General features: G+C 48.4%; 1 protein-coding gene across 1 annotated transcript in view; it reads right to left on the bottom strand.

Moving 5' to 3' along the window:
- Positions 1-9,578: 9,578 nt before the first annotated feature.
- UMPS (uridine monophosphate synthetase) overlaps positions 9,579-11,883 on the bottom strand; it is a 49,111-nt gene continuing 46,806 nt past the window's right edge. Inside the window, exon 6 of the mRNA XM_024756498.1 lies at positions 9,579-10,102. Within this exon, the coding sequence (XP_024612266.1) occupies positions 9,933-10,102 (170 nt within the window). The 3' untranslated portion in view covers positions 9,579-9,932. The remainder of the gene's footprint in view (positions 10,103-11,883) is intronic.

The raw sequence follows: 11,883 nt of genomic DNA, 5'->3' as shown, positions 1-11,883 counted from the left end.
TTTTTTGCGGTACGCAGGCCTCTCACTGTTGTGGCCTCTCCCGTTGCGGAACGCAGGCTCAGTGGCCACGGCTCACGGGCCCAGCCGCTCCACGGCACGTGGGATCTTCCCGGACCGGGGCACGAACCCGTGTACCCTGCATCTAGCAGGCAGACTCTCAACCACTGCGTCACCAGGGAAGCCCTATGCTGTCATTCTTTTAAAGAGAACTGGGGATTCTCATTCCACTTGGTTGACTAGTAATTAGACAAACTAAAGTAACTAACAGCTGCCTCTTCTCGGAAGACGTGTTTTTTTAATTTGCTTAATTAGGGTCAAAGCTGGAGTTGATTATCATGAAACTCTTGGGATGAATTTCAGGTAACAGCAAACAGATGGGAAGATCAGCGGGGAGGAGAGAAGGTCCTTTTCTCTGTTCACGTGACGTCTCTTAACTGAAAAGCTCCTCCCTCACTGGAGGGCTCTCGGCAGGCGTGTGGGGCTCCTGTTGCTTTTGAGCAGGGTAGCCTGGTGGACTCGGCTTCCGCAGCCCTTTTGCGCCTGGCTGGGACTGGGCAGTGGAGCAGAGGAGGAGGGCAGCAGCATGGAGGAAACTCAGGAGGAGGTAAGAGCCTCTGAGGCATCCCTTGCGGACGTGTGGGACCCGCTTGGGAGCTTGTCCATCTGTGGCTGTCAGCATGCCTGCGAATGTGGCGCGCCCGTCCCTCTCGTCCAGGTGGGGGGCTGACGAGGCTTGGCTAGGTCTCTCCCTCCCCCCCAGCTTCTGTCCTCACCCAGCTGAGGGGTTGCAGACTTCTCAGGCAGGACGGGGCGCTGTTCTGACCCTCGGGAGAGGATGCAAGTGGAGGCAGGAGAATGAGAGAGACGTTTGAGCAGGTAGTGGTGCTGAGAAGGGAGAGCTCATTCTTCTCAGCCTGCATGGCTCCTTCTGCCGGTCTTGCGGCTTTGCGAGGGGTGGTCACTGCCCGGCCGGCCCCGGCTGACAGCCGCCTCCAGGATGGGTTGGGATGTGTCACAGTGAGATAGACGGTCTTCGTATCCAGCTGGTTTCTCCGGAGTTCAGTGCTGGGACGTTCGATGCTTCCTTTTGTCATAGCATGGGACTTGTATCATCTGGCCTGTTTTGGTGTCTTGATTGTCAGGAGGCTGGGAACTAAACGCCAAGAAATGGAACCTACCTCCAGTTCTTACTGGGATCCCCATCCTCTCCACTGAATCCCGCCCCCGCCGCTGACCCTCATCCTCGCCCTGCCTCCCCCTCCACACACGCTTTCTGATCCTTCTGACGAATGTCCTGCTGCATAGTGCCTTCGTTTTAAGTGGCCTCAAATTCTTGCAAAAAGGCCAGCTCTAAACTGTTAGTAACCATAGGGCCATGCGCCGAGGTGGTGACCTTCCAGGATAGGAGTTCTTAACCACTTTGTGTCGGTGACACTTTCAGCGTTCTAGTGAACGCTACAGACCCCTTGTCAGAACAATGCTAATACGTGTGTAAACAGGGAACATATTGCAAGGCCTGGGCCTATTTATTAGGGCAGCTGGTTACCATTTACCATCTTAGTTTGACTTCAGAAACCCCCTGGAAGGCTCGCCAATTACAGCTTCATTGGTCCTACCTGCACAAACTCAAACGCCTGAGACAAAAGCAGCCTCTCTCCGTTTGACCCTCACGGTAGACCCACATGGTATTCAGGGAAGGTATTTCCCCATCTTACTAAGGAGGAAATTGAGATCGGTCCCCCCCTTGGAGAGAAGGTTGGCAAGTGAGGCCCCAGCTCAGGGATCCCTACTCTAGTTCCACGCTCTTTCCTCTGTGTCGCACCCTCTGGGAAAAGCAAGACTGTCGTTTTCTTATCTCAGAACTCTGCGGTATGACTAGAGAGTCATCTGAATGCAGATGGAGAGATTATAAAATGTCTCTTCCCCTCCTCCTTCCTTGCATCTTTTTCTCTTGTCCTCACCTTATGAGCAGTCTCTGGTATATGCGTGGTGACCGAAAATCCAGGTACAGTTCAAGGAACTTTTCTATTTAAAAAGTGAGGGGGGAAAAACGACGGAAGATGACAACTGACACACATTTCATGATTCCTGGCATAAAAGTTCAGCACTTTAAAGACTCTCTTGCATGAGGTGACCGTGGGTTGGTGCAGGCACTGGTTTGTGGCTCATTTCCCTGCTGGTCCAGCCAGCCCTGCGGGAATGGAATATTTGTACGAGCGGTTGTATGTGATGGTTGGCATTCACATCGTGGCCTGTGACCATAAAACAATATTTTAAAACCTACACTGAACAGAACCCACCACAACTGAGGGTTATGGGTTGCACCCATGGGAGAGTCCCACGTGGGTGGGAGGGGAGAGCGGGGCAGAGGCCCCAGGAGAGACGGGGAGGCCGGGGCTGCCTTGCTCTCTGCCTGCCGAGCTGTCCCTGAGGGCTCATTCCTGCTCAAGCCTCAGGGACTGTAGGCTTGACCTGAGTTGGGAGACATCCCCTATCGCATGGACCTGGAGTTTAAAAGGGGAAGAAGGCAACAGAAGGGAGGAAGAGGGAACGCTACAGCCCAAGAGTAGACCACGGGGGTTTGGGGAAGTCTGAGGGCAGCAAGGTGGCAGGGGTGAGGGCGGAAGAGAAGAGCATAAGCCGGGGAAGGAGGTCGGAGACTGACGAGGCTGTTTTTCCCGAGCAAATTCTATGAGGCGAATAAGACTCTTCAGGCCATCATTCAGGTGTGCAAAAAACATTTTTATTATTATTATTAATTTTACATCCTTACCGGTGTATAATTGCTTTACAATGGTGTGTTAGTTTCTGCTTTATAACAAAGTGAATCATATACATATGTTCCCATATCTCTTCCCTCTTCCGTCTCCCTCCCTCCCACCCTCCCTATCACACCCCTCCAGGCGGTCACAAAGCACCGAGCTGATCTCCCTGTGCAATGCGGCTGCTTCCCACTAGCTATCTACCTTACGTTTGGTAGTGTATATATGTCCATGCCTCTCTCGCGGTTTGTCACAGCTTACCCTTCCCCCTCCCCATATCCTCAAGTCCATTCTCCAGTAGGTCTGTGTCTTTATTCCTGCCTTACCCCTAGATGCTTCATGACCTTTTTTTCCCCTTAAATTCCATATATATGTGTTAGCATACGGTATTTGTCTCTCTCTTTCTGACTTACTTCACTCTGTATGACAGACTCTAGGTCTATCCACCTCATTACAAATAGCTCAATTTCGTTTCTTTTTATGGCTGAGTAATATTCCATTGTATATATGTGCCACATCTTCTTTATCCATTCATCCAATGATGGACACTTAGGTTGTTTCCATCTCCTGGCTATTGTAAATAGAGCTGCAATGAACATTTTGGTACATGACTCTTTTTGAATTACGGTTTTCTCAGGGTATATGCCCAGTCGTGGGATTGCTGGGTCATATGGTAGTTCTATTTGGAGTTTTTTAAGGAACCTCCATACTGTTCTCCATAGTGGCTGTACCAATTCACTATTATTTTTTTTAACATCACCATCTCTATTCAAGCGATGACAGAAAACAAAGTTACTAGGTAAAGAGGGACAGTGTCTTGTTAATCACAGTCGTTTCAGGGTCCCCTGCGCCCCACGCTGCAGGCTAAGTGCAGCAGCATGACGTTGGAGGCAGGCCCGCAGAGCTGCCTGTGCACGGCACCTGCTCATCCGTCACTGTCCTCGTCAGGACCACTTTCTGCTGAAATGTCCCTGCACGGTGGCGGGGAGCCTTCGGGCCCACCAGATGTGTTTCTCAGCTAACTCCCATGCCCTTTTCAGGGAAATGCGGCTTCTCCCTCATGTTACGTGGAGCCACAGAAGCTCAGGCTGCATCAGGCTCTGCCTCAGCCACACGTGGCCTCCAAGTCCACTGCCACGCTCCGTGCTGGGTGGGTTTTCTGGCATCACTGCTCTCCTGGGCCCCTCCTAGAAAAGTGAGGCCTAGAGCTCCTCTGCTGTCTGTGTGTCTTTTTTCCTCCCTCCCTCCCTCCCTCCCTCCCTGCCTGGGGTGGGGATTCCATATCACAGCCCACCCCAGGATCTGACTGTGTCCACCCCTCCACCTTCTGTTCCTCTCCCCAGGCCAGAGGAACACTCCTCCCCTGCTCCCTTGGTGGGAAGGAGAGAGGCAAACGTTCTTCCAAACCAGTCCTTAATGCCAAGACCTTGAACTTGAAAAGTTAAAAAATATTCTAATTGTTTTGTTTCTCTTTGTATTTCCATTGTGGCATCCCTCTCCTGAAGCACAAAAGCCAAGTGTGGGCTTGGAAGGGCTATGGAGAAAACAGATTGCAGAGGAAAAAAAAAACCAAAATCACTTGATAATTCATTCAAAGCCAGATTACAAACTTTAAAGGTCCTACAATCTAAAAAAAGATATAGCATCCTGTGTCCTAGAATGCAAAATAAAACAGCATTTAGGGCTTCCCTGGTGGCGCAGTGGTTGAGAGTCCACCTGCCGATGCAGGGGACACGGGTTCGTGCCCTGGTCCGGGAAGATCCCACCTTCCGCGGAGCGGCTGGGCCCGTGAGCCATGGCCGCTGAGCCTGCGCGTCCGGAGCCTGTGCTCCGCAACGGGAGAGGCCACAACAGTTGAGAGGCCCGCGTACTGCAAAAAACAAAAACCCAGCATTTAATAAAGACATCATTAACTATAAAATAAAGAACCCTAAGGAGTCCTGATTCCCATCCCCCCTTTTTAAAAAAAATACCAGATTCTTCCAAAAAACATGTTTTGGTGTCCCTGCCCCACTGGTACTCTTAGCCCATGGCCAGTCAGCCAGGGGTGCTGACGACGGATCACGTCCATCTGCTAAGGGGTGGAGGAGGCAAACTGCCGAGTCCATGGTTGCCTGCTGGCTGATGGTGGGCTCACTACAGAAGCAGGGTGTTCCCACAGGAGCCAAGTGGCTGTTTCTTTTGGAGAGATCTCTGAAAGCAGCCGCAGGTGAAGGCGTGGAAGGCAGAGTCTTGGTGGAGTCAAGCTATTGTCCTCCCGGTGACCAGGGCTAGACGTGGGGCGCACTGTACCTGTTAGTTAACTACTGCTGCACAACCCCCCACCCCGATCCCATGGCGTCCAGTGATGAGCACTGATTGCCATGCTCACAGGCTTGCGGGCCAGGTGGGGCCCCCGGGCATCAGGCTGCGGAAGGCTGGTGTGGGCTAATCAGGGCATGCTCTTTTTTTTTTAACATCTTTATTGGAGTATAATTGCTTTACAGTGGTGTGTTAGTTTCAGGGCATGCTCTTCTTGTGGCAGAAACACAAGTCTAGACTCAGAACTGGGACCCTGACCCCTCCCCCCACATTCCATTGGCCAGAGAAACCTACACAGCTGAGTCCAACATCAGTGGGTTCTGGAAATACTCTCCACCTCAAATGGGAGGAACTGCTGAGTCATAAGGCAAAGTGTATGGATTCAGGGAGGAGGGAAGGATGGGGACGTTAACAGAATTGCCACTTGTTTTGGTACTTTATTGAATGCTGGGAGCAATGAAGTTGTGACTGATGGGGAAGGAAAGACTGGCTGCTGTCTCTTAGGATGGTACGGAAGTCCTTGTGGAAGTTTAGTTTGGAAACTAAGTTCTGTAATGACCAGGACGATGTATGTCAGGTTCACTCCCTGTGTTCAATAAATATTTGATTAAATGGTGAAAGAATATTATATGTATAGTATGTATCTGCGTGTTGACAGAAAGGGGGACAAAGTTGAATGTATCTACCTTACAGAAACGGGATAAAAAGTGTAATAACAAAAATACCAAATTTGAGGGTAACGACAGGGATTCTAGTCCTTACTCTGCCTGTCATTGGCTCTTCCGTAACCTTGCGTAAATCATTTCCCAATGGGACTCAATTTCATCTGTGAAATGGGGTGATCAGATTAGATGATCTCTAAGGATCTTCCAAAATCAGTTTCCTAAGATTCTGGGGTATAGTCACTGCTTCAGTGACTGACAGGTCCCATTTTTATTGGCCAGATAGCCCCGCTCTGCCTGTGCACTCCCGGCCTCCTTCGAAGAGCCTTTTCAGAGGCACGTGCTTAGTGCTTCTCTCACTGGTGCTGATACAGTCAGAGCACTGAGGCCACCATGGACACTCACAGCCAGGCTGCTACAGCCCGACGGGGTCACATAGCTGGGCTCAGGTTTCCTGGCTGTGACAGGCCTTTCTCAGGGCCTGTGGACGTCACTACCTGTCTCCAAGCTTCCAGTGTTACAGATGACAGTCTGCTACTAGTTGGATTCCTTTCACTTTCCAAGTATTTTATTCCTCTAGGTGTTTGTAAAATTTCCCATCTTTGAAGTTCAGTAATTTTGACAGCATGTGCCCAGGTGTATGCCTTTGTCCACAACACCTGCCTAGAACTCACTGGGCCCTTTGCTTCTGCAGACTCAAGTATTTTTTCAAACTGGGGAAAATTTCCTCAGTTATTTCTGTAAGTATTTCCTGTCCTCCCATTGTCTTTTCCTCTTTATATTCAGGAATCTGTTCTGTAAGCCTCTCATCTGCTCCCTCGTTATTTCCATTTCTTTGTCCCTTTGTTTTGAATTTTGGTTATTTCTTCCACTTGATCTTCCTGCCCACAGATGTAGTTCTCAATATAATCATACCATCTTGAAATTTTTCCATCACATTTTCACATTCAAAATGAAAAATTTCATTTTAGTCCCCCCTCCCCCCAACACACATAAATTGTCATCTTATTTGTTATTCTGAAGCGGGTCTGCTTCCGGTGGCAGTTCCCCTTCACCATAGAAGGCACCTGTGCTTGCATTCATTCAGAAATATTTGCTGGGCCCATTCCAGGTGCAGAGATACTGCACTGAACACAAGGGGAAATCCCTGCTCTCTTGGAGCTAACACCCGTTACAGGTGGTTTTCTTTGCTTTCCTCTCCTGGTTGCTGGATTTCCTCAGGTATTTTCTTTCTTTTGCCCACCCCTGGCACGTAGCAGCAAACCCATGGTTGGCAGGAGGCCACAGACTGCGTCTATGGGCCAGCACTGCACTGACCAAGATGGGCTGTCAGAAACCTCAGCTCCTCTCGCGGCAGAAACATCCAGTTGGCCCTCTGATGTGTATGCGCGTGTGTGCATGCACACACACACGCGCACACACGCGCACACACACACACAGTGTGCACGCGCCCTAGTCCTGAGCCTCCCCACTCTTGCTCCTTGTGTCCACCCACCTCAAAGGAGATGATACCCCGTATCTGTTCTCTTCTTTGGAGCTCCTGGCAAAGCCTGTGGCGGTGCTTCTGGGCCTTGCCTACATGGGCCCAGCGGCACCGTGGTAGGAGAGCTGGCTGAGTGTTGCGTGTCCTCCGGCGGCTGCCCTCACCCTCCGTTGCCCTCTTCCAGAGACCGCATACAGTCCGCATCACCGTGAGTGAAGACCAGGCCTGTGTTGCTCACAAGCTGGTCACGAGCTGATCCCTTCACTTTTCAGGGTCTATACGTCTGTTGCTTTAAAGTAAGGAGAGCGGACCAGGTTTCTTCGGTTCCTGCGGCACTACAAACTGACAGGCTTGTGCTCTACGAAACACCCAGAGCACTGGAAGAGGCCGGCATCGATACTCTCCAGTCCCATTAGTCTTACAGACGTTGTTCCGGGCACCCTGCGAAGACTGTTCCCATTTTCTTCACTAGGGCCGGTGTTGTAAGCTCAGAGCCCCATGCTCTGTAAATATTTGACTGAGAAGGGCTAAACTATTAAATGCCTCTAAAATGCTTCTATGCTGAATAGTCCCGTCATAGGTCCTAGACAGCCAAGTTCTTGTCTCAATTTGTGCTCCAAAGTTTTATGACTGCAGACTGTCTGCGCTGGGCTTAGTCTCAAGAAACATCAAAATAAGCTGAAGTACCTGTTGAAATGCAGATTTCCAGGCCTCGCCTCAAATCTGCTGAAACAGTATCTCCGATGGTGGGGCCCAGGTGATTTTGACGCTCCTCTGATTTCCCTTCAAGTTACCCAGAAGGGGCCCTGAGTGGGCTTCAGTAACAGAAATGCTTATGGCAGGACTTTTCTCCCGTTCTCAGCAGGAGAAAGAGACCCCAAGACCATTTCATTGCAAAAGAAAAATGTGACTACCCAGGGTAGTGATGCTCTAAGTGTGGTCCCTGTACCAGCAGCATTAGCATTGCCTGAGAACTTGTCAGAAGTGCAAACGTTCACATCCTATCCTAGAACTACCCAGAGTCGACGCTGGAGCTGGGCCAACGTCTGATTTAACGAGACTCCAGGTGATTCTGACGCATGCTGAAGTGTGAGTCCATTAAGTGGGCACTTGAGACCTCAGCACATTACTGCAAAGGTCTCTCGGCCTTGAGGTCACCAAGACTTTTAACATATCCAAGAAATTCCCGTAAGTTCTTATTAGAAAATTTTCCACCTCTTCCTAACTTTCAGCTCCTCCAGAGTAGCCCCGAGGCCACACTTCTTCCATTTCCTTCCAGCCTTATTCCATGATAATTTGCCTTTCCCAGAGGGAACTTCTCTGGAGCTGCGGCACTGGGACCCGAAGCTCAAGTGGACTTCAGAGCAGAAGCTGTTAAGCGTAGACTCCAAGATAAGCACCCGACTTGACCTAACAGGCTTCTGTCTGACTCACGAAAGCCGAAGAGTGGGGCAGTCAGAGATGGGAACAGCTGTCATCCTGAGGAAGTGGCAAGTGTCCTCTGACACCTGCCACTGCTTGTAGGCATGATCGAGATGAGAACGGCAGATCAGGAGTGTGCTGGTGGATCAGAACTGAGAGCCTTCAAACGCAACTGCCACCTGGCCCTGCTCTAGAACCCCAGGGCCTTGAATGTGCAGCCGGGCCATTTCAAACGGATCACCTGAGCCCACACCCTGCACTCCCCTCCCTCTAAGATGCTTCCTGAACAGACCAAAGAAATATAAAAATGGAGAAAATCTGTATCAGTATCGGAGCGCAGGGATCGTCCGGAAACTGAGAAGAATTTCTAGGAGAAAGTGCACTGGGGACCAGAGAGGGACGCTGCCTAACTGCCACACGTGTGAAGTGTCCAGCCTCACCACAGTGGAGACCCAAAAACTTCAGCTCTGTTGCTGGGCTCCTTTCTCTTCATTTCTAAACGTGAAGGCTGACATCCCTCTCTGTCAACGGTGTTTGGGACAATCATGTAGGATCCTCAAGCAAACCTCCAAGTGAAACCTTAGACCTCTTGATGCTGCTGTCTTTTTAAATAAATGAAGGAGAAGCTGGTCCATTTGTAATAGAAATAAGGCAAAAGGAATCAGTGACTGGGGTTCAGCACAGGTTTAAACTGCTGCCCCGGGGAAGAACTGAGTCTCCATGTTGAAATGAAAGCCTTATACTGGCTTCAGGGGCTCAGCTACAGTCATCTTCTGTTTCCCACCGCGCCCCCTCCGGTGAGTAAGCAACGGCAGTGCTGGGAGCCAGCACCATGTGGACACCTGGACTATTACTTTTAAGCAGAAGAGGAGGAGAACAGCTAATATTTAAATATTATTAGGGTACCACATTAGACGTTGAATAAAGGACACAAGAAATGCTGTACTGGTTTTAGCCTCTTCATGACCTAAAATTTCTGTCTCACGGCAACTCAAACAATCAAAAAGTCTGATCTAGAGACGGGGGACTTCCTCAAAGGTGGCGGATTCTAACAGGACAGGGCTGGGATTGCCTAACCAACATCAGTCTCAATAAAAGCCTGAAAATGAACTGATTATAGTGACAATGCAGTGATTACAGTCACTGAGTATTTCCTGTGTGCCGTGGTAACTCCAGAAGTCATTCCACACAGGACCCGTGGAAGAATGCAAGCAGTACTAAAGGCTGTTTATTACTTCAAGCCAGTGGCATCTGAGGAGACCATGTATCTTCAAGGCCTTCACAAAAATGTGTCCAAGACACTCAAACAGCAAGTCTACTCAAATAAGCTTCCCAAGCAGCTTTTCTGTACATCTCGGCTGCGTCCAGACGATTAGCTGATGTTGTTATGCCCCGGCCCACAATGATGATATCAGAACCTCGTTTGCCAATCACTTCTTGTGGGCTTTTGTATTGCTGGCCGAGATTATCACCTACAAAACCACAAAAGTTTAATTAATACAGGAAATCAGAAAACCTGTCATATGACTTTCCTGAAAAGTATCTAACCCGCTTTAAATAAAAATATGCTCTTGAAAAAAAAAAAAAAAAAAAAAAAAATATGCTCTTGTTCACCACGCCCCTTCTACAGAGCAAGTGAATAAAAGCAGGTGAAGGGACTCCTTGGATTGGCCAGAGACCTCCACAGTGGGGACAGATACTAACCAATTCCTTTTCAATGTCTAATTTTAGAGCATTTATACTTTAACAGCATCAAAAAACAAAGGAATAAATTTCCTATGTTGTCAAAAAAGGTTCAGTAGCAAATAAAATACAATAAAAATTGCCTCACAATTGAAGACGATTGTAATATACATCGTAGAAGCACTGTGACATGCTGTTGGAAAAGTCCTCGCAAGGCATCTAACCTGACCACATGTGTGAGCCAGCCTTTCCCCTCAGCCCTGCCAAGTGCTTAGATTACGTACAAACCCTAATTCTGTTTTTTTTTTTTGCAGTACACGGGCCTCTCACTGTTGTGGCCTCTCCCCTTGCGGAGTACAGGCTCTGGACGCGCAGGCCCAGCGGCCATGGCTCACGGGCCCAGCCGCTCCGCGGCATGTGGGATCTTCCCGGACCGGGGCACAAACCCGTGTCCCCTGCATCAGCAGGCGGACTCTCAACCACTGCGCCACCAGGGAGGGCCCCCAAACCCTAATTCTTAATTCTGGCTTTTTTGTTCTTTTTTTAAAAAAATTTTTATTGAGGTGTAACTGACATGTAACATTAGTTTCAGGTGTACATCATGATTTGGATACATTATAAACTGATCATCACAATAAGTCTAGTTAACATCCGTTACCTTACAGTCACAAAACTTTTTCTTGTGATGAGAACTTTTAAGATCTACTCTTTAAGCAATTTTCAAATATGCTATATAGTTTTATTAACAAAGTTGGCATACTGTACATTACATCCTCGTGGACTTACTCTATAACTGGAAGTTTGTACCCTTTGACTCCCTTCACCCATTCCATCCACCCCTACCCCACAACTCTGGGAACATCCAATCTGTTTTCTGTTGATTTTAGGTTACACGTATGTGCGATCATATAGCATTTGTCTTTCTCTGACTTATTTCACTTAGCGTAATACCCTCAAGGGCATCCATCCATACTGTCACAAAGGATAAGGTTTCATTTTTTTTTTTAAATAGCTGAGTAATATTCCATTGTATATATACACAACATCTTCTCTATCCACTCATCCATCAGTGGGCACTTAGGTTGTTTCCATACCTTGGCTATCGTAAATAATGCTGCAACGAACATGGGGGTGCAGATGTATCTTCAACTTAGTGTTGTTTTCTTTGGATAAATACCCAGAAGTGAAATTGCTGGATCAGATGGCAGTTCTATTTTTAATTTTTTGAGGAAACTTTATACTATTTTCCATAGGAGCTGCACCAATTTACATTCTCACCAACAGTGCACAAGGGTTCCCTTTTCTCCACATCCTTGCCAACACTTGCTATTTCTTATCTTTTGATAGTGGGGATCCTTGTTTTGTTTGATCATATAGAAAAAGCTTTGATAATAGCCATTCTAACAGCTGTGAGGTGGTATCTCATTGTGGTTTTGTTTTGCATTTCCCTGATGATTAGCAATGTTGAGCATCTTCTCATGTGCTTGTTGGCCACTTGCACATATTCTTTGGAAAAATGTCTATTCAGATCCTTTGCCAATTTTTTTTTTTTTTTTTTTTTGCAGTACCC

Source organism: Neophocaena asiaeorientalis, unplaced genomic scaffold, assembly GCF_003031525.2.
Source record: "Neophocaena asiaeorientalis asiaeorientalis breed wild unplaced genomic scaffold, Neophocaena_asiaeorientalis_V1.1 scaffold22, whole genome shotgun sequence".
Classification (NCBI taxonomy): Eukaryota; Metazoa; Chordata; class Mammalia; order Artiodactyla; family Phocoenidae; genus Neophocaena; species Neophocaena asiaeorientalis.
Note: the sequence above shows the minus strand (reverse complement) of the source record. Positions and strands in the feature narration are given on the sequence as shown.